This window comes from Plectrocnemia conspersa, unplaced genomic scaffold, assembly GCF_051122295.1.
Source record: "Plectrocnemia conspersa isolate PC_06_02 unplaced genomic scaffold, ASM5112229v1 ptg000003l, whole genome shotgun sequence".
Classification (NCBI taxonomy): domain Eukaryota; kingdom Metazoa; phylum Arthropoda; class Insecta; order Trichoptera; family Polycentropodidae; genus Plectrocnemia; species Plectrocnemia conspersa.
Genome location: NW_028277167.1, coordinates 25,434,078 through 25,459,118, shown reverse-complemented (window position 1 = coordinate 25,459,118; position 25,041 = coordinate 25,434,078). Strand labels below are relative to the sequence as shown.

The 25,041-nt window shown below is 27.3% G+C and overlaps 1 protein-coding gene and 2 non-coding genes across 3 annotated transcripts in view; 2 read left to right on the top strand and 1 right to left on the bottom strand.

Moving 5' to 3' along the window:
• LOC148237082 (neuropeptide CCHamide-2 receptor-like) overlaps positions 1-25,041 on the top strand; it is a 153,462-nt gene that overhangs the window by 104,712 nt on the left and 23,709 nt on the right. Inside the window, exon 4 of the mRNA XM_088183115.1 lies at positions 18,189-18,358. Coding sequence (XP_088039241.1) covers positions 18,189-18,358 — 170 coding nt within the window. The remainder of the gene's footprint in view (positions 1-18,188; positions 18,359-25,041) is intronic.
• Positions 2,021-2,139, bottom strand: LOC148237085 (5S ribosomal RNA). Its single transcript, XR_015809238.1, has one exon. It is a non-coding gene; the product is annotated as a 5S ribosomal RNA (ribosomal RNA).
• On the top strand, positions 4,859-4,931 carry TRNAV-AAC (transfer RNA valine (anticodon AAC)). The gene has a single exon. It is a non-coding gene; the product is annotated as a tRNA-Val (tRNA).

Below are 25,041 nucleotides of genomic sequence, written 5' to 3'. Positions count from 1 at the left end.
AGTTTTTTTTATATATTGAATAATTTTAACTATTATTAAAAATCCTAATTATTCGTCTATATAGTGCGCAAATTGAAAATAGATTTTAAAAAAATCAGAACGAAGCAAAAATAATATTTAAAACCCAAAAAGTTGAGGGTCCGGTATTCGCACACTCGCTAACTTTGGTACCTCATGACAGTGAAATACCGAAAGCTATTACGTTCAAATTGTTACTCTGTAAATCGTTTCTATATGAACGGTTTATAATAATACACGTAAACAAAACAAAAATAATAAATATAAATTGATTTTTGAGCTACTAGATTGAATTCTTTTGTTTTGCTGTCGACCAATGAAAAATTATCATTTAAATATAAAACAAGGTTGCCGGAAGCAACGTAACAGTTGTTTATAAGAATAATTTTCATTTATTTTTCATGTGCGTTGTTCAATTTGGTTAAATTTAAATATTCGGATTGCAAATTAACTAGGTACGTTTTTACTATGAAAATAAAATATAGTATACATAATGCGTGTATAAAATAAAAGTTTAACTATATAAACAATTATAAAACAATCTTCGTAATAAAATATTCAAATTTTTAGTTCCGTTGACGGGCTCCGAGGTCAAAAAGTGAGTTTTTTTGATTTACTATACATCAAAATTATCTTATATACAATAGTTAATAACATTGCAAAATATTATATTCTTACATTTAATTGTCCCAAGATGTTGGATGTAAACATTCGAATTTCTCACACTTTATATGTTATTTATATTTCAACATATAAAATAAGTACAAATGATCAGAAAAATATTAATAATAAACGATATGCAATCCAGAAAATGTTTGTACTTTTTGCATCATTTAGTATCTGATCTAACGGTTTGATTCCACTGTGATATTATATGTATATGAAACAGTTTTACGTCTAATCTCCTTAAAAACAACAATTTAAAGATTATTTAAACTTAATTAAATAAACATGGTTTATACCACCATTTAGGAAAGCGTGTAGAATATTATAAAATTACATGTTTTATAAACAAATGTACAAACGTCAACGAAAGCACGTGCGCGCAATTTCACAGATGATCTAAAGCAGACTCTCGAACAGCCATTTCATTTTAACGTTTGCTAATATTTAAGGATGCAATCTCCTTTTTATTTTACTTATTAAAAATAAGTAAAGATAAGTCTTTGTAAATATAGTACAGGAGAGAAAAATATGTTTTTTTCAATCTATTTTATCATTTAGTCATCCTATTTTAAAAAAAGATGTTTGCGTATTCTTAAATGCTTGTCACGTGATATAATTAGTTAGAAACACTTTTGAATTTAAACAAAAATTGTAGATTATTTTTCAGAATTACTACATTGAAACTATTTAGCTTAAGCGCGTAAATAAGTCAATAACAATATATAATTAAATTTGGTTTTCCGAATTCAATTATATGTAAGCTACATTTGTTTGTTTAAAAATAATTATAATAATGTAAAAACTCATATTTAAAATATTTTCTATAAAAAAATGTATATATATGATCCTGTTAGGTAATAGTTCAGACTTTCGACACCCAATTTAAATTGACGCTGTTAGCTTCAATTTCTGTGTGCGTGTTTGTACGCAACGGCCGTTCTTAGTATTCTTTCTTCTGTGGATTAAACGGCAATTATATGTTTCCTAATAATAATTTCCTCCATCACGCTTTTATTTTATTCAATAAAAATAGGAAATATTATTTATATAAAAATATAATATATTTGTAGTGAATAAATAACATCTAAGAAATTTAAAAATATAATATTTTAATAGATAACCTAACCAATTGATAAATAACAATAAAATATACAGCTTACAAATGCCCTTTCATATCGATCGCAACCCAGTCATAGCTTAATATCATATTAAAAAAAATCAGCAAGCCAAAAAGCTGCGCTACATCACGAAAGTGAGGGACCGACAGTTAGTTATTTATAATTAAAGGTTGGCTGTTCCGGTTTATAGCTTAAAAAAAGTAGTAGTAAAAAAATAAGGCCAACGACACCCGGTGTTCCCAAGCGGTCACCCATCCAAGTACTATCCAGGCCCAATGCTGCTTAACTTCGGTGATCGGACGAGAACCGGTGCATTCAGCATGGTATGGCCGTTGGCAACAGTTGTGGTTAAAATATGCTTCTGTATATTGATTATTTTTAAAAAACATATTCCCAATTATAAAAACATTTGAAATAGAACAGTAAAATTTAAACAGCAAAATAATTTTAATTTTTTTCGAAAAGTTTTATTATATTTTTACAAATTGGGTTGATATTCTACATTAAAATCTCCTTAATTTAGAGAAAATATCGGGATGTGTGAAGACTAATTTTTATTTGAAAGTTAACTGTTAACCAATTAACTGCTTTAGTACCAAAACTCATTTGAACGTTTAGTGCCATTTTTTTAACTAATAAACTGTTAGCTTACCTTAAATATAACTATTTGGATATATTCATAGTTTCTTCCAAGAATTTTAAATATATTTTTACAATTTGTATTGAATAAAAAAAATAGAAGTAGGCGATTTTTAGTCTTACCCAGCGTTCACACTACGCCGGATTATCGTGGCGGGTTTACAAACCATTTTTTGATGCCGCTCATTGCATTGTGGCAGTATGACATTTTAATAATTGTATTGATTAATAGGAATGTACAAGTGAAATATTTATATATTATGGTGTAATATTTTTTTTTCATTATTTTTTTATTGGTATATTTATTTTCTGACGATAATGTTTTTTTTTAATTGTAGCATAAGTGAGTGTTGATTGGATTTATCATACAATTTAACAAGTATTTATATTTTTATCTTTGAAAGTAATTAAATACCCGTATTCAAATGAATGAGAACGTGATATGGTATACTGTCACATTTGCTGTCAGAAATATAACTATCTAGTTAATTGTTAGTGGGTTAACGGGTATCTGCATATGACACGTTTTGGCCAAATTGCCCACATGTGCAAAATACTAGATAATTGTAATTACGGGCCGAACTATTAATTAGTTAAAATGAAATAATATATATGAAACATAATTATAGCAAATTGAAGACAATAATTTTGCTTTATTATTTTTTATAAATAATATCATATGTAATAACGTATTATTTAAACCTGATAAGTCCACTGCTACTATTTTCACATCTCCATTCTAAAACTAAGTTCATCTATGTGTCGCTTAGGATTTATGCTTATCTCTATCCCTTATCACTTCAGCTTACCTCTATGGGCGTACCAGGTACGCTATTTACACTTGCGACTAGCTAAAATGTTTGACTATTAATCTTATGTTCTTTATGCTGTTGCAGGGGTTTTTCATACAATAAAAAATAAAATAGTTCAATTACTTTTTTTCAACATTCTCATAAATATTTTTTCATTATTATATGTTTAAATTTATGTGTAATTACTTTACATGCATTATCATTATCACGAATTAATAGTGAAATGTGAGCTGGTGTGTTATTGTGGTGCAAAATTCGTTTGTTTTATTACAGATCTGCTCGTTTTCTTCGAATTAACTCATTAAAATGGTGCAAACTAGATATAAATACACATTATTAACGGTACGATCTATAGGTAATAAATCAGAGTAAAAGAACATTGATATTTTATCTAACTTGGGATGATAAATAGATCGACTTTGATTTTAAAGTCGAAGGAAAAAACTCGTGTTATTTATGTGATTTTTCTGGTTGTAACGAGGGCTTTTGTGTGTGATTCCATCTTTTACCCAATTATTGTTTCCTTGTTGATGGATGATCATTTTGGTCACCGTAAATTAACGCAAGTTTTGTGAAAAAGACCCTTTCAAACGTGAGCATCTTTGTGTGATCGCCACAATAGTTTAGGTTTTCCCTGATTTTCCATATTTCACGGATGAATATAGTAATGCATAATCAAAATTCGTGCATAGTGACCTACTTTTATTTATATTTATTTATAATTAATGAAATACATATGTATATGTCACCGATTTACAGACTTTGATTTCAGTCTGGTGCCTCACTACTTACTTAGTAGTTGTTGATTGTAACACATTAGGCTAACGCATGTCATGTTGCAAGGATAGATTTACAACACATGAATAATATATCATAGTCATTGAAAATCTTATTTCACGTTGCGCGCAGCGCGAGACCTCCACGTGTATACATATTGCATATGCATGAATTTATATTATGTGAACATATAATAAACATACATCACATGACTTTCGTTATTATATTATGTATATTATTGTCAAGTTTGTAAGATACGTCTTTGCATATTTATGATAATTAAATATATTTTATTATTTTAAATACTTATAAACAATAATATTAACATGACATTGAAATTATTTAATGTTCTTTTACTGCGATAATTTTATTTTGTTGTGTACATTTTATTATTAAAAATAACATACATATTCTGTGATTCAGATTTATCTACATTATGGGAAACTAACTAAACACAATATTTTTGTAAAATTGCAAATATATAATCGAGAAAATAATAAAAAACCGCAATATAATCTTCGCACACTTGTGTTGTGTTGCAAATAAAAGAAACTAATATTCTTGTTGCTTTTGGCAAACATACAAAATTAATTTTACTAATAGTTTCTGTGGCTAAATATAATAACATAATAATAAAATATATATAGTAAACAATTCTTGTTACTATATAATTAGTGAAATTAGATATCATATTGAATTTGAGTAATTGAGATCATACTTTATTATAATAAATTAAAAAATGTATTTATACTAAAGAAGTGGTTTTAAAAATATAATTTTAAACATTTTTTTAGTATGTAACATTTAATTTGAGAGCAGCACTCCGCCGTTTCCGTGGTGTAGTGGTTATCACATCCGCCTAACACGCGGAAGGTCCCCGGTTCGATCCCGGGCGGAAACACTTTTTTTTTTTTTTTATACTTTTTAAATATATTTATTAAATAGAAAATATATTTGAAAAAAGAAGACCGTACCTTATGCTAAAATTTGCATTGTTAATTATTCGACACCTTACTTTCTTCGAAATTAATGTTTTATTTAAATAATCATCAAACGGCGAAAATCCAATATTCTTTCAATCTTCACTTCTGTTCCGCATAGATTTTAATTACGACCCAGAGTCGTTTCTCCTTTTTACTCCTCTTACATTTGTATTTAAGTAGAGAAATTTGCACTTTTCCTTTATTTTTAGAAGAATAATAACATTAATTCAGTCAACGCTCAATGGACGAAACGCCATCTGCGTTATGACCGCAATTAAATTTAAGTATGCCTTTATACATTATGTGCACATGTATGAATACGAAATAACACGGCATAATTACACCAAAATCCTGTTTTCTCATTCCGAACTCAGCTTAAGGTGAAAAACACTAGATATAAAAGGATAACGTTGTATATAACAATATCTCTTTCTGAGGTCAAATTAAATAAATAATTAATTTATCTTTAAATGTTTTATTTAAAAAAAAAACTAAATTGTTTAATCCCTCCAAAGTTAAATCTAAATACCCGCCCAAATTCATTATCCGGTTCTTTGATATTTTTCTATGAATTAACCGAGTACCGGGTTATTTTTGTCCACTATTATACTGATACAGAGTTATGATTTATATTATAAATAAAAATATTTGATTTTCTTATTTTGCTTAAATAGTATTTAATTATAAAAATATAAAATGTTATTATTTTATTTAAATATATTTATGTACACATATATCATTTTTTTTGCATAATTAGTGTTGATTAACAGTTTTTTTTTACTTAGCGACTAATTTTCTTGAGCAAAATTAAAAACCTTTAAAGGTAAAATCATAAAATTGATAAATATTATATTTGCAGATTTTTCAAAGATAAAAGTACATATTTTATAAAATAAAAATTATCCAATGGAATTAACAAGATTTTTATTTTGTGATTTAATAGTTGATCGCGATCGATTGATTCAGAACCCTATATCGTCTTGATTACTAAAACCTGAATGTGGCACATGTTTCTGAAAAGGTTGCCGACACATGGTCTAATCAGGGCGGCGAAAGCTAAGCCGGGCCATGGGATAATAATAATCCCGAGCCCCATGGCAAAAACGGCATTTTAACATCGCAATATTTTTCTTGAGTAAATATTAATACGAGTACGAGTTGATAGGGATTTACTTAAAAGGATGCGTGCATTGAAAAAATATTTAGAATTAAATAAAAATATCTATTTATGTGTAGAATTATGTACTAATATTAATAATATTAACAATAAATAGAAATCAAATATAAAATTAATTAAACACAGTTATCATTTAATTAATTAAAGTTAGTTAAATAATCAAACGATGCAAATTAATCTAATGACATTCATAGGCTTTTATTTTTGATTTTAAATTTTACAACTTATTGCATTTTTTTATAATATGGTAGATCAAAACAATAATAAAAATGTGATCCTGAGATAATGCGATTGTTTCATAGATCCGAGGTTTTAAAATCAGGTTTAACTGAAGATAGATATAACCTCAAATCTTAAATTATGCATAGTATGAGAATGCTCTTTTTTATTTAAACTTTTTTTCTGATGTTTTCCGCCATTATCAATATTATTTTCGCGTACACCTATCCGGTCCACCACGTACTCTCAAGGGTACGCGTACCACAAGTTTCGAGCCGTTGATCTAGGCAATTCTTTCTCAGCTTTGAAATTATAAAAAAGAGAAAGAAGTAGTTATAATTTTTAGAAAAAAAATCTTGTAATTTAAGTATTAGAAAAATGAAACAAAAGCTTAAAAATGATTTAAAATATAAATATTAATATAAAGATTTCAAAGCACTGAAATGTGTGCTTGCGTCTCTAAAGCAATATGTGCTTTTACATTTTGTGTTAGTCTCCGATATTTGAGATTAGTGGGTATGTGTTCAAACGAAATATTTTTATAATATTTTGTATGATGAAAATAACAATGTTCTTCGATCGCTAGTATCTGCTATAAAAATGTATTTTGAATATTATTTTAATGATATTATTATAGATTACTAAGTATATATTACTATTTGTATATTAAATTTAATGCGCGATTTATATTGAGATATAACACAAAATTTTCCATTTTTTCTTACTTATAAATATTGACATAAGAGATGCCAATATTTGGGTTTTACTCCTGAATTCTGAATCCAGTATAATACATAGAATTAATAATATGGTTTAGTGGCAGCAGCTCGTAGTGTACAATATCCTTCCATATCCTTTTTTTTTGTGATTTTTTACTCATTCTGCTGTGACCGTGATCTTTTATCCTTTTATTTTAATAAATTCCCTTTTAGTTTTCAATTTGATTAAAAATTTATACATATCGCTACGGCCATCAATTGCTCTAGTGTCTAATTAATAAACTAAGTTGCACTCACTCGGTATTGAAATCTTTACAATAACTTTCGTACTTACGTAACTGAACAGACCATCAAAAGCACGCTCGTTAAACGTTCGTTACGACCAGAAAACACTACCCTTTTGTGTATAAAGTATGCAATATGACAATGCGTCTTTCCAGAATAAAAACCACAATTGTGATATACCCCTTTGCATTTATGACCTTCAGAATGTATTAATTTTGCAAATTTTTTGTAATAAAACATATTTAATTAAATTTTATTGCCGCTATATTAAAACTGGAATATTTTCTGGAGCTTTTTTTTTTAAATATATAGTATACATTATTCATAAATTAATTAAAAATATATTATATTATGCACTTCGTATTCGCTGTAAAAGATAAATAAATAACCAGTTGCGGTAAAGAGAGCCAAATTAGCTTAACGAGAATGTACCAGCGCCAGTGGCAGATTCTCTCTTTCGCTCTAACTCAATTACCTCAGGAGACCAATGAAATTAAACAAATCCATTCGGCGAAACGGACCTTCCAAAACATTTCGATCAGCTACCGAGTGTTTACGAATAAATACGCCATGTGTGCTCCATATCTCTCCAGAAAGCTCCGTCGGGTCCTAACCCTTTGAATCCCACATCTTCAAGTAGGGCCGAGATAATAAAAAGCATCGAGGGTTTTTTGAATGCTCTTAACTCGTCACGAAAGATAAATTTAAACCTTTGAGAATCTACTGTCGTTAATCGCAATCTGTTGTTGCACACGTGCTCACACTGTGTATGTCTAGGATGAAGATCTAATGGAATATTAAACTTTAATGTACTGATGAAATATCCGACGACTAATCCTAATGTTTGAACTTTCGATGGATCGCAAAATATCTAGGGACTAGTGTCGTGAATGGCTCTCAAAGTGATGTTTCCGAAAAACATGTTTTTCAACAGTTTATGTTAGTAGTGATAATTTTGTTTATATGCTATGTATATTTAATATTATAAGATACTTGAATTTGATGAATCAGTATTTAACTCTATATACGCAGTTCAAATTGATCAGTTATTTAATAATTTGTAACTGAAAAATGTCGTTTTGCGTGTTTAGATTAAGATTGGAATGTTCTCAACAGTTATTTGTACTAATCGCCACTGTTCTTGTTTGATTAATAAGATAAGTGTTTTTATTTATTAACCGCACTAAGTACTTCTATTATGAGTAATAAAATATTGATTAGAATTTTACTGTTGTTACAAAATTAAACTTAAAACGCACGTATTACTAATCTGATATTTAAAGCCTCAGATATTTCTACTTTCAAATAAACTTTTTACTTTTCTTAAGTTTGATTTAATTTCATCACGTTTTTGAATTAAAACCAGAGATTCATTATAAAACGTATACTTTGTTTATATATATGTTACTCTTCTAATGGAATTATATCTAAGATTAGATTAGATTAGTTTCTGTTTATATCTCATCAGTCCACTAAAGTAATTAGATTTAAACTAAAGAGCTTAACTGAGACGTTTGGATCGCTTTCGTCAGGTTAATTCAGATCACGTTACCGCAAGGATCTCGCCGTGTGCGGGGATTTTTTTAACGGCACCTGTTTTACGTGTCTTTTACGTTTTCGTTTTTTTTTTTATTTCGGCAACGTTAGAGAGAGAGATGTGTCTGCTGTATCGTTCGGCTAACGATCTCAACCCAATGGGTTGGAAAGTCGTAAAAGCTTCGCAGAGATAGCGAAATATTACGTAATACACCTCTGAAACCGTGGACAAAATAAATAAAAATTATTTGTTTGGGATACAATCAGATCTTAAAAATACAAGAATTTTATACTGGACAGAGTTACACCAAAGTTAAAATAAATAAAATTCTTCGTAAACATCACTGCGAGTGTACTATAAACTACGAGTAGAATACTGGTGATATAAATAAAATATTTTGTAATTTTATGGATATTAAAATATATAGATAGTTTTACCAATTGGTTTATATTTTTTTGCAATTATATAATTAGCTTTTATGGCATCTTCTTGTTCCATAGTCATCCGCGTAAATGTATTTTGTCGTTATAATAAATTGTGACTTAGTTTATTTGCTTCTTTCGATCCGGCTTCCGAAGTTAATTCTGAGTTATGTTTGGAATCGAAATTTATTTTCATATTATATTATTTTATCACTGCGATACTATCGTGGCAGATAAGATACTCGCTTTTGTAGCATCTTCTTGTTTTTCAGTCATCCGCGTAAATGTATTTTGTCGTCAGAATAAATTGTTTATCTGTTGCTTTCGATTGGACTACCGAAGTTTGGAATCGAAATGTATTTTAATATTGTAATCTTTTATCATTGTAGCAGATAAGACATAGCTTTATTGTTTTAATATGTAAAAAAGTATTTTGTTTTCCATTCTTCGTTAAAACACGGTTCTCCAGATCGTCTTTTCTTCTCTTATTTATTTTAGGAGTATTATTTAATATATTTTTAAATATTTATTGTTTTTCATTATTACGTAACAACATGAAACACACAATTAATTTGATAAATCAATAATTTAATATGTGTTAATTTGACAAAATTGACGAACCAACTAATAAACGAAGAAAGAAACTGTGCAGATGTGACAGAAACGTTTCATTTGATATTTATAATTACATATTTCAGGATAAATATTGTATTGTTTTCCCAGTACCTACCTTGAAAGTGGGTCGTTAACAGACCTTTTCTGAATAGTCATTCAAGGCAACGTCACAAATGAGCGCGGACAAATGGGCGTGCGTCAAAAGAGCGTTGCATTATAAGCGCTGCGTCATAAGAGCGTTGACCAAAGCGTTGACAATACTTGGAGAAAATCAAGTAATGAATATTTTAGGAATTGGGTATACAAAATATATGTAAATTGTGAGAAATTTCAAAAAATAAAAATTCACGAGATATAGGTGGTACAATTAGTATTTTATGTGCCAGAGCGTAGTGACGATTAAAATGATTAGTCAATGAAAACATTAATATTTATTAATTATTACGTACATACTCAAGTATGGCTCCCCATCCCCATACGTACGATATACATATATTTTTATTAAAATGAAAGGCTGATTTTGAATTTATCATTACATTTGTTCTGTAATGTTTCATTAAATTGACAAATAATTATCAACTCGACTTGGCAGGTATACAAAGGTCGTCCGACCTTTTTTTTTCATTTATTTTAGACAACTACTTTTTATCGTATCGAAAACAAGCACAATAAAAATTTTAAGAGCTAAGTGTAAGATAAAAAAAATAATCTGAAAATAAATGTGATTGCAAAGGGGTAAAACATTAATTTTGCTAAATTAATTTTAATCATATTATATAATTATCAAAAAGGAAGTTAGCTATGATTTTTTAAATACCTAATTGTAACACTTTACAAAAAAAAATTCACCGCTGTCCAGGTGCATAACAATGCATGACATTGGTGAATGACACGGACGATACGCAATTGCCTAAAATTATTTTTACGATATTAAAACTAAAGTAGTAATTGGTGAATCAGTATGATTTTTTTTAAATACTTTTTTAGTCTGATATTTAGTTTTAATGTGTTATTCCTAGAGATTTTCGCGATTACGATAAAAGTATTTTTTTGTGAATTTCGTCCTTTGTCCATTTCAAAAAGGGTAGTATTTATACAAATAGAACAGTTAGAAAAAAATAGTAATCTGTCTAATATTCTATTATTTTGTCTGGTTCCTTGGTTATCGATAACATATTATTTTCCCTTATCTTACATATTTGCTAAACTCCAAAAACTATTCGGCGGCACGCACATTGAAAAACTGTTATAGATTAAATTGTTATCTATTAAGAAGAATAATCCTTATAGATAGTTGTAAGTCATTCGTGGAATTTTTTTTTTTTTATACTTTTCAAAGACGCAACGAAACTTTCTGCGAACGTTTTCAGTCAAAATTCAAAAGTATACTGAGCGCTAGTTATGAGTTATTATATTAATATATAGCTACCCTATCTAGAATAAATAGAAAACTGTAATAAATAGATAACTGTAAAATGCATTTTTTGTAAATTCCCAAAGCTTATTCTCACACTAATTTCTAAGGCTCAAAACATAAAAAAAAAATCGCAATAAGGGCCAAATCCACGATAAACATTTATCAGCGCTATTTCTGAATTATTATATTTATATATAACTACCTTACCCAGTTTAAAATAGATAACGGTAAAATATGCGATTTTTGGAAATTCCAAAAGATTGTTCTCACAGTAGTTTCCAAGGCTCAAAAGATAAAAAAAATTCGCGTAAGGGCCCACTATAAACATTTATCAGGTAGGTATTTATAATAAAATTACTGACTTAAGCCTAAGTGTTTTATGATATCGGGTAACTCTCTTAAATTCTTAAATAAAAAAATCAAAATGTAAAGTGATATTTTATGATTAAATATGCACAAATGATAAGTAAATATATACATATATCTTATGTATGTATATTATATTTTATTTAGACCGAATAATGTTTCATCTTTCAATTCTTTTCTAAAAAATATTACTTATATTTTCGTATTTTAATATGTATTAAATTATGTTAATTATTTAATTAATTATAAGATCATGATTTGCATCATATTTATTTGTAATGCATTATTATTGTATCGCCCAAAAACCATCGCATATTTGTCCATCGCCAATTTTGACCAATTGAATTGTCTCTATAGTATGTATGTATACTAAACACAATAATTCATTAAAATACTAAATTAACCTAACGTAGTGGTACATTTCTGACCATAGATATGGAAATTTTCGATATACAAACATATGTCATATATGTATGATTAATAATAGATTAATGTTCTTACAGTTAAATATATAACACAATAATCGTTAAATTAACTGAAATACATTATATAATATTCGTACTCAGTCGTTATTCGAGATAGAGTGTAGTCGTATATAATATATACCCAAAAACCAACCGTGATGCTGTGAAAATTGATAATTATACAATATTTTATTTATCGCATATAATTAAAAAATATGTTATCGAAAAAAGTTTCACGATATTTTTATTTGTATTTGTTTATTGTCAAATAGCAAAAAAAAAGGTCTATACCTGCCCTAAACTTTATGCATTCATTGCAGGTAGAGTAGATATATATATTTGTCAATTTAATGAAACACTACCGAACAAATCTAATGTTAAATTTAAAATTAGCGTTTCATTTTAGTAAAAAATATATGTATATCATACGTATGGGGATGGGAAGCCATACTTTCGAATGTACATAATAATTAATAAATAATAATATTTTCATTGACTAATCATTTTAATCGTCATTACGCTCTGGCACATAAAATACTAATTTTACCGCCTATATCTCGTGAATTTTAATTCTTTGTAAATTTCTCACAATTTACTTATATTTTATATACCTAATTCCTAAAATATTCATTACTTGATTTTCTCCAAGTATTTTTGCGCTCTTATGACGTGCGCTCTTTTTTAAAGCGCTCATATGACTCTCTGCGCATTTGACGCACGCTATTTTATAATGCAGCGCTTATATGACGGCGCTCATTTGACGCACGCTCTTTTGACAGGCTGCCGTCATTCAATTTGTAAATGCTTTATTGTTGCTACTATTTTATGACGTAAGTAATATTTTGGCAAGATATCAACTTAAAACGTTTTTAAAATTATATATACTTACATATTTTTTTAAATCAAAGTAATTTTTAAATTTCAGAGCGGGCCGGAACCGGCCCGCGGGCCGCCGTTTGCACAGAAATTTTATATTTGAATATAGTAATATAAGTAAAATTGTGTTTGAATTTGTACATCTTAAAATACTATTTTAAAATGTACTGAAAACGATAATTGATATTTATTTTTATCTGTTTCTATTTTATTTCATATCTTATCATGATCAATATTTATTTTTTAAAAATGCCTTGAGCTTAGTAAAAATATAGCAATAAGCTAAATATTGAGTTGTGAGTTACTCTAACAAAAAAAGCAAGCTTGAAATTTCCGAGAGCGTGGCACGAAACAGTCAACAGAAAACCTACTTTGGAATCTATATTTAACAATAACATCTTTGCTCTTGATTATGTATATATGTAAAAGAAAATTTAAGTAAATAAGTTATATAAAATTATAGTTTTGCTCTCAATATTTAAAACAAACAACCAAATAGCTTTACTATCGAATAACATTTACCCCTAAGGTTATCGTTTCTAATCGCTGTAAAATGAAGGACGCAAAACAAATATTTAGTTTGCGTACAACTAAAACCAATATTGATCTCTAGATTAGGGTACAATAATTAACTTCTAAAGCAGATTAGTGCCTTTCAATAGCAAGAGGGTTTGCGATTAGCGACAAATGATATACCTAAGCCGACTTATAGAGCATAATTCTTGGCGTGAATGTCACATGAAATTGACGGATTAATTTAAGGTGTTAAATCATATATACATATATGTACGTATATAAATATTGGGTATTATATATTAACAATTTATTCGAATAATATATTATATTATAAGTTGAATTAAGCTAATACGTAGTCAAGAGCAATTGTCTTTTCATGAAGAGGTAGTACGATACACAAAGCAAATTTCTTGATTGCTTCAAAGTATTCGGAGAATTCTAGTAATAATGTATAGAACTGTAATAACTATATATTAATGTTGCATTTTTCTATTAAAGATAGGAGCTATATATAATATTAGGATTAGAATTATAAACAAATACATCGCTGGTTTTTAATTATACGTACAACCAAATTAGGTATTTTTTCCCTCTTTATAGGTTTATATATACATATATACTTACTATGTGTACGTATGTATATGCATGTATATCCTAATTCTCCAAACGTGACTTCTTAAATCCTCCTAGGATAAAGAAAGACAGCTAACGTAGAACCTTTTTTTTATTTAACCAACTTGTAAAGTTAACCCCTTCGACAATTTGCATTTTATCTAGATCATTATTTTTTCTAGCTTTTTAAACTTAAATATGGGGCGAACGATAATAGTTTGAGTAGCCATTTTTCGGCTCAAAGATCGGAATTTTCCCTTGGGATCCTAGCATGTGTATATGTGGAAACGATTCGTCCAATTTCGAATGTCATTACTTCAAACGATTTCATCCCATTGTACGCGTTAGTACGTAGCTCAAAGAAGAAGAAAAAATACTTACGAAAGAGTAACAATATTTTATTTTTTTGGGTAGAAAAATATCGGCTCACGTTGGGTCTTTTAAATCACGAGGATTTCTTAAAAAGAGCTTAATTCGCTCCGAACAAAGGCGGCTCTTTGGGAGTGGAAAACGTTTTAGAGGTATTGCAGTAAGAATAGAATAGCTTAACGTTTCGATTAATTATTGTCATTCGATGTAGGAATCGTTACTAATTAATATAAATTACTAAATTATGGCGGCTATTTAAACATCACATTTTGCAATAAATCAATTCTGGAGTAAACTCACAGATACCCATATCTTTGTATAGACATTTGGGTCAATAGAACGTACCCCCGTGTAAGCGTGAGCGGTAATTAATTTCTAGCCTAACGATGTATTAATAGATTGTATATATTATGAATATATATATTATGAAATATAACTAAGGTCATATACTTGTTTGAAAATAAAGGCTGAAAAGATCTGGGGACTCAATTAATACAGTATAATAATGTAAGAAATACTTTTATAACTTTAGTTAACATGTTTACATAATTTTTCTTGTAACATATAATAATGAGTGTTTTTCATAAAGTTTCCATTTTTAAGGGATGTTATTCGTATAATATTCATTGCTTTTATTATCTAAATATATATTAAGAATTTGGTATATAATTAAATAAATAAAATGAGTCATTATTAATTTAAGAGAATTATGCTTGAAACATAATTTATATATTGTAACCTAATAATAAATCACCTGTTGTATGTTTTTTTTAGAGTTTTTCTAAGTAGTATGTAGTATTTATATAAACAAAGTATCAAACTGAATAGTATGTAGCATTAATATTTACAAAGTAACAATAAAAAAAAACAACCAGTTAAACTTCTTAATATATTTAAATGTTACATTTTTTTAAACTAAGTTTTATTGTAGAATAAACTAAAATATTTGCAATAATCGTTCCACTAGTTATATTTATTAAAAAATATTTTAACAATTATTTCCATATTTATTATGTGGTTTAAAAATAATAAACATATATTAATTATTATTTTTTGTAATTTAAAAAAAAACTGGATTATTTCAAAGCACGAAAAAAAACAAGACTTTTTTTAATATTATTTTAACCCTTTGCAGTACAATTTATTTTATTAAACAAAAATTAAACTTCTTACTTATTATTTAGGTTTAACTCTGTACCCGTTCCTGATGTTAGGATTATAATCATTCATTTTTAGACACATATATTATAAATGTATTTCCCTATGCCTATTTATAAAACAAAATAATATAATATTGCTGTGAATAAATTTTATGTGTGACTTTTATGTATGAATGCACCGGAAATGATGAAATGGCCTTATTAACGGTTATGTGGTATAAGTTATTACAGCGTATATGTAAATAGCACAAGTAAATCGCTTTAGGATACACAGTACAATTTGTAATTAGGGTCAAATCAATTTATCTAAAATGACAATTTATTGACTGAAAATATAAATTACAAGGAAACTAAAATTAAAAAAAGGAAATTACAATTTTGAGAAACATCACAAAATGAAATATATTTTTCTGTTAAACAAAATTTCATAATATTTTTTTATTGGTTATTTGTGATGTATTGATTTCCGAAATATCTAAGAGAAGTGTCACTAAAGCAGGCATGTCAAACTCTATTTGAACCACGGGTTACATATGCTAATTTACATAAGGCGGAGGGCCGCGTATTTTCAATATTTAAAAATGTATCAAAAAGTCTGCATTTAATTTATTTTATATATTTCAGTTTTACCAATTACACAGAATAAATTATTTGAGTAGATAATTATTATTTACTACCGATTTAAAAGCCACACAAAATATTTATTATTCACTTTTGCAAATATGAAATGAGTAAATTCTGCATGTAAAATTAGGTGATTTATAATTAGAAGATTATAAAGTTTTCATTCAAAATTAAAATGATTGGCATTTCATAAAGTATCTGTTAATCATTTGACACGTAATAAAAATACATTTTCGCTATCAATAATATTTTGGGACGGGTGAGCCATATCATGTGTTTTTTTACGATAAGCAAATTCATGTATTAAAATTGTCTCACGTTCACGGACAAAAGGCAAAACAAGAGTGGTTCTGAAATATTCATTTGGAATTTTTCTATCATGCTTTGGGATAGTGACAAAATTTAATCTTGACTGTAGACTTTAAAATTTATATATTTTAACTAAGATTTAATCTTTATTAAAACAAACTTTATAAAAATTACATCAGGTTTACCTGCGGTGTAATATAAGTTTTCAGATTGCTTATCCATTATTTTACGAATATTTTAAAACTGATAAATTTGTCAACCATAATATTTATGTAACAAACATTAAATTTAGCCGTCGTTGTCATTAATTTCACATACTAATTTTATTAAAAATGTAAATTTGACGATTGAAGTTTAGAATTCATCTAACTTATATTTTTTTATAAAACCTTTGCTTTTTGTTTCGTAAATAAAATTCTAAATTTATATTTATTCTATACATAAACTTGATTTAAATTAAGAAATAATTGTTATCATAATAATATCAATATTTTTTTGTTATTCTATCAATATTTATATTTAATAAATATTTTTTTTGAGCAATTTCGTCTGATTTATAAGTTTTGTTTAAATAAATATACAACCATTTAACTCTAATAGCATATAATTTAGATCATTACATCATATTTAAAATATTCAGTGACCAACTTATTATCGCATATAAAAATAACTGCAATGATGAATTACCTTTTTAATTTATTTCACTTTCGAATTAAAAAAAATCTTGTGTATGTAAAGCAATGTACATATACACTATTTGCGTTAACACAGTCTGTTCAAGAGCTATACATTTTTTAATTGATAAAGAGATTGCAAGTTTGGGTTTATTTGGGTTCGGTATATTTATCATTAAAATTAAGGTTTCCACTCTACAATGCTGAATGTAGAAACCATTTTAAAGATCTAATATTGCATTGAAATAATATATCAATGATATTTATCGATAAATTCTCTAAAGTAAAACTGAGAAAAGTTTCCTTTTTAGACTATTTTTTTACATTTTATATAAATAGTTTGAATTTTTAAATGTTATTATTTTTACTTTTATTGTTATTGAATTTTCTATTTTTTTGTTAAATTTATTTATTTATTTATTTATTAAAATTATAACCATCGTGACCTGACAGGCAAACCTAATGCGTCACGATAGTCAAAAGTAAATAAATAATTATTGCAATATTTTTAATTACTGCTTTCATTAAGTGCCTTCAACATTAATAACGAGATATTTGTGATTAAAAGAAATTACAAATGAAGACATTTTTTTCTATACGTAATATGACAATTTCTAATGAATTTTGTGGCGCTTCTTTATCATTCGAGAAAGAGAGCTTCCAAAATGATGTGTCGTCTGAGCTTTCCCAAGTGCTTAATCCCCCACAGGCTATAAGTATCATATAAGATCTGTTTGTGGAATTTCCATTAACTTACCTCTCACATTATGTATTGAAACCATTTCACTCACACATTCTTTTTATCTCTCCACAGACTAAGCCGCTGACCGTCTTGAGCGCTTCCCTAATCTGGCTTTTGGCTCTGGTCTGCGCCCTCCCAGCAGCCGTAATCTCCGACGCCGTTCCCGTGGACTTGGGCAGGAACCGCACCATTTACGTTTGTTCCCCTTTCATGGAAGGACCATACAAAGAGACGTACACAAAGTAAGTAATCTCTATATTACACGTACGAGTACATATCCTTTTCCTTTGTCTTATCAAACCTTATCAGATATACACGGAAAACTTTACCAATTTTGAACTGAAAGTCAAATAGACACGCTGAAGTGGGCCGAGGCGGCTGAGAGCTTCAAGACTCCGAGGCTTAAAACCGAAACTAAATTGAAAGCGTTAAGGTATATCCTAATGTGATTAATGGAAACTGTGACGAGGTTATGTTGAGATTGAGAGATTTCCAAATTAAAAAAAAAACATATTAATTTTCACAACATTTTTTGGAAGGGGATCTCACACCCTATTCAGGACTCGGGTCCCGCGTTTCTTAGCACCGGTCCTGAGATTACCCGTCACAATATGAGTGATATAGGAAAAAAAATATATACTGTGCGTGACTTGTTTCAATGGTTATCCTAAATGATGTATGTGACAATAGCCGTTTTTGTGTTGCGGTCCAGCAACATGTAATAAAAAGTTCACGCTTTGAAAGCAATATTTTAATTTTGATTATTATATTATTCACAGAAATCTTTAGTAATATTTTGCAATAAATTTATGTTTTTTTTAACCTTTTACCTGAAACGGGTAACGTTAAATCCTATATTACAACAAAGCAAATGAAAAATGAAATTGTTAAGCAATTACAATAGGCCCTGCTTTTGTTTTATTATATTGTAATTTTCGTCGTATATATGAGATCTTTTTTTTTTTTTTTTTTTTTTTTTTTATTTATTAACATAATACCGCATGAGTATAAGATTACTCATTCTACGGTTACATTTATTTTACAGTTTCATGTCTACATACACATATACATATATCCATACATATGCATATATACATACAAATATACAAACAATAAACATATATATACATTTTTTTTTTTTTTTTTTTTTTTTTTTTTTTTTTTTTTTTTTTTTTTTTTATAGTTCTATGAATTTTTTTAAAAAATAATTTTTAATTTCTTTAAAGTTATTTTTGATTGATGTTGGTAAATCATTATATGTTTTGAAAGCTATATATTTTAGAGAATTTGTTCCAAACTTAACAGAAAATGGTTGAGGGATGTGTAGATCATATGCAGATCTAATTTCATATTTGTGTAATTCTTTTCTAATATTAAATTTAGTATTTATAATTGAATTTCCCTCTATCATTTTTTTTGTTATAATTATTAATTCATATTTTGGAAGGATAGTAATAGGTAAAATTTTTGTTTTTATATATATGTCTTTAGTGTGAGTGTCAAACGGTAAATTTAATAAATTTTTTATGGCACTATTTTGAATCACCTGAAGTGATTTTTTTTTAAAACTTACTTGTAAACCCCCAGACGCAAGACATATATGTTAGATGACTATGAATGTGTGAAAAATAAATGCTTAATCTAGTTTTATATGATAAAATATTTTGAAACTTGTATAAAATTTTTGACATTGGTAAAATTTTTTTTATTATATAATCAATATGATTATAAAAATTTAAATTTTTATCTAACAGCAGACCTAAGAATCTTATATTATCACTTTTTTAATTAGAGAGTTATTTACATTAAGAGAAATGTTAACATCATCATTAAATATCATATAATTTGTTTTTTTTTCATTAATTGTTAATTTGTTTAGTCTCATCCATTCATTAATATGGATCAAATCATTCTGCATGTTGTTTTGCATGTCTTTATATGTTTTAGAGTTATATATTAACACTGTATCATCAGCATACAGTTGAATCCTTCCTGTAAGTTTGCATAGAGTTAAATCATTAATGTACAAATTAAATAGTAATGGACCTAAAATAGAACCCTGTGGAATTCCACATTTGACCACCTCATATTCACTTTGGATACCATTTATTACTACTACTTGTTGTCTATTATTTAAATAGCTTTTTAATAAATTTAGTGTTGGTCCAACTATTCCAATATGGTTTAATTTCTTTAATAGTATGTTATGATCTACTGTATCAAAAGCTTTTTTTAAATCTATAAATATTGCTGAAGTTTTATTTTTATCATTAAGGTGTTGTTGTATTTCATTAATTAAATCAAAAGCAGCGTATTTTGTATTGGATTTGCTTCTAAATCCATATTGTAAATGAGATAAAAAATGTATACTTTTTAAAAATTCATTAATTCTGTTAGCTATAATTGATTCAAATATTTTTGATATGATTGGTAGAATAGATATAGGGCGATAATTATTAGTGTTATTTTTATCATCATCTTTATATATTGGAATTATTTTTGCAATTTTTAGGGACTCAGGGAATCTTTCCTCTTTTAAACATTTATTGAATAATGTTGTTAATATCGGAGCAATAAGACTGTTAATTGATTTAATTGTTTTGACTGTAATACCCTCAATACCAGGTGCTGAGTTATTTTTTAATTTGTTTGTATACATTATGACTTCTTCTAATTTAATTTTGTGAAAATAAATAGATCTGTCAACTTGAGCCATACTTGTGATAGTGTTTGTGTCATCAATGTTAATTTTAATTAGATCTGATAAAAATGTTCCAATTAAGATGAAATGTTTATTAAATTCATTGGCTATTCTTTTTTTATCTATAGTTAATTCTCCATCAATTTTTAAGGTAACATTTTTTTCATTCTTTGTTTCTGAAGTATTTTTTATAATTGTTTTAATATTTTTCCATATTTTAAATTGATTATTATTATCATTACTAAATATTTTATTATAATATTCTACTTTTAATTTTCTTCTATAAGCAGTTACAGCATTTCTAGCTATATTTTTTTTTTGGGCTAAGATAATACTTGGTTGTAACTTCCATTTGTGATGACAAATATTTCTATTTTTGATTAGGTTATTTAAATGTTCATTAAACCATGGAACGTTTGCTAATTTTTTGTTATCTGAACTTTTGTTAGCGATTTTGTATTTACTTTTGTTTGTAGCAATTTTAATTTTATCTATAAAATTATTGAAATCTTCATTTACGTTTTCTAATAATTTAAATTTAGAAGATTTTATAATGTTATAAAGTTGTCTATATTTAATTATATAATTCTCTTTAATTGGTACTCTATTATTTGATATATTTTTCATGTTATTTATGCATTCTATAAGTAGTAGATTATGATCACTTATAGAATTATTTATATTATAAATTTTTTCTATTAAATTAGAGTTTGATAATATGTGATCTATTAATGAATTAGTATTCGAGGTAATTCTAGTATAGTATTGGTTTACAATGTTAAAGTTAAATGATTGTATCATTGTTATGTATTCATTAACGTTGTATGAATTTTTAGTTATGTCTATGTTGAAATCTCCTAAAATTATACTTTTCCCCTTTATAAATTTTAACTTATTTTTTAATAATTCTAAAAAATCATTATGTATACAATTTGGAGCCCTATAAACAACATAGATATTCAATGGCGATCTGTCTATTCCTGAGATCTTGATTCCAAGGGTAGAGAATACGTTATTATTGTCTTCATTAATAATTTTATAATTAATATTATTTTTTATATAAAAACAAACTCCACCGCCCCTTTTCAATCTTGTTACAAATACAGATCGATAACCTTCTATATTATAAAAATATTCGTCACCATCATTGATCCATGTCTCCGTAATCGCCATAATATGAATGTTTAATTTCTTAATTATGTATAAAATATCTTCAATTTTGTTTTTAATACTACGAGCATTGAGATAAGCTATGCGAAGAAATGTATCATTGATAGTGAATTCAGTTATATCATTTAACTTACATTCAGTACTATATATATCCATATTATAATTAAAATCCGTTTTAAGACATTTAGCAGCCATAATCTATAGAATTTAGAAACTTTTTCAAATATATATTATATATCGGACATTCGACATGTTTTGATTTATGATCACTAACCATATTTTTCTTGAAACAGTTTGAACATACTTGTGGAGAGTTTATTTGTGGGCAGTCCCTTGCACTGTGTCCTTGTTTAGCGCAATGATGACAAGTTGAGCGTTCTTCTTTACAGTATTTTGCTGTATGTCCATATTCGCCGCATTTTGAGCATATTGTTACACTAATAAAATCTTCTACACGGCATGAAGTCCATTCTATAAATATTCTTTCATTTTTAATAAGAATATGTCTATCTGTCGGATTGATTGTGAATATTCTGTGACAGGGACCAGTTCTTGACCCTGCATAATGGCTAAATAGCCATTTTTCTCCCGTTATGTTTGGCATTGATTCTTTTATTGTTTCTACAAAGTCTTCATTGCTTATTGTCCGTGGTACAAATTTAAAAATTACTTTAGGTAATTTTTTTTTTGGTATAATAGCCTCAATTTTGTTATTTATTTTTTCATTTTCATTAATTAATTTAAAACATTTATCGATGTCTTCCGTTTCAACCGCAATTCCTCCATTTTTTATATTTGTAATTTTATTAATTTTAATACCATCTTTTGTTGGTTTTATAGTTGATTGTAGCGTTGATTTGATATCTTGCGATGTTTTAATATTGGTTTTATCTTTTGGATAAATTAGTAAAGTTGGGATCCTTCTTTTTATTGCTGATATTTTAAGATCAGCTTTATTATTAGTGATTGCTGCATAAGTGTTTTCTTCCTTTCTTCCATTATTTTTTTTTTTTTTAATTTCCGTTATATCATCCTTTATAGTTTTAAAAGTGGAATCGAATAGAGATGTTTTATTTACAGATTCCTTATATAGATTTGCGATTTCATCAAAACAGTCCATAATAGTTATTTTTTGGTCCTTCGTAATTACATTTGTAATTAAACATTCTTTTATTTTTTTTTTTAACACTGATATTATATCTTCTGCCATTTTTTGTAAAGAACTAATCACATGGTATTTATTTGTTTTAATTTAGTTATTCACTTTGAATTACTTATTCAATTATTTATTCACTATGTTAAAAGAATTATTGTTGTACAGTTCACTTCGATCAACACACGTCCGTCGAACACAGAGGTCGCGACATAAAATAATGCCAATTTATATATTTAATTTAAGCTTTAAAATATATATAGTAATAATTCTTTTAGCGGCATCACAGCGGTGTTGTTTTTGTCCAAAAAACAAATTATTATTGTGCGCCACATTCTTTGAATTGCGTCATGCAAAGTGTAATATTTCTTATTCACCATACGACATTGTTGAATTGAATGAATTCGTAATGACTATATTATTATACTCACAAAAAAATAAAAGGAATCATGACATTGGATCAAACTTTCACGAATTAATAGTGAATTGTAAGCCAGTGCCTTATCGTGGTGCAGAATCTCAGTGTTGTTTGCCCTAAATTATGTTTTTTTTTTCTCTTGATTGTTCCGATAAAATTGTGTAAGAACGTAGTAATAATTTGATTGAATTTCACGTGATTTTTTTTGACTTTTTATTGAAATTTTACCACAACATTTTTTCGTTGTCATAACCATATACATGTATTTTTTCAACTGTTATGACGCGTTAAAATATTTTTTTTCAGAAATTTAATTAAACAATTTCTCAGCAATTTATTTACAATTCTATTTTTATTTTTCGGCCTAATTAGAAAGTAGAATTTTAGTTGAAAAAGGACTGCGTGTTACAGAGAAAGAGCTTACGTCCTTGGACCTGACGCCGGGGCTTTGCCCTTGTCTTGTCAAGCCTTTAACAATTACTCATTATTTTATTTGGATGCTATATCTATTTGTTCGTCGACTAATAACTCTTGAAATTCTGTTTTCTTTTCTCGCAGTCCATTTGCGTTCCATATTAATATTTTCATTTAAAATTTTAACACCCCAAGGCCAAAATGCTTATCGAGCCCCATCTTCTTACCGAAATATCGTTTTTTAAACTAAATAGGTATACTACTTCCTTTCACATCATCAATTAATAATAGCTAAATAAATAATAGTTTTTGCAACATTCGAATTCATATGGTTTTGCACTAAAATATATTTATTTGATTTTACTGAAAACAAATAAAGTGATTATGTTCCAAATTAAAAGAAAATTTGTAACGTATTTATAAGATCATTAATTAAATATAAATAGTGAAAAAGCGAATATGTACGATTAGGTAAATTGTCGTGTGAATACGTTACTTTTCAACGGCTGTTAGGTCTGCGGGCATCCCTCACGGTATTTCAGACGCGCGTGTGCCGTAGCTCTTGACTTATGTTAATATGTATGAGTCATTACAGTGATATAAAAATATAAGAAAAATATGATCGTGCTTAAAGAATATGCTATAGAATTTATTTGTATCGACTATAAAAAATAGGATATGTTCCAGGTGATATTTATTGCTATAATATATAAGATTGCTGTAGCGTTTTAATAAATCCTAAATAGAAAATCGTAAAGCTGTTACTATCCCACAAGCATTACATTTTTTCAATGAATCATTTAGTCAATATTAGAACAGGATATGTATTACTATACATACAATATACATAAATGGGTAATCCGAGTATATTGTTTTGCTGATCTAATTTCACACAATGGACATACTATAAGTAAACCGTGTTTTTGCTGATATTAGCATAGAAGCTATTTTTATTTGATTTATTGTTGACACGTAATATGTGTTGAGAAACATTAGTTTTATAATAATTGTGAAGTGATTGATAACTGATAAATAAATAATTGTTTGCCTTAACTTTAATAACTTAAAT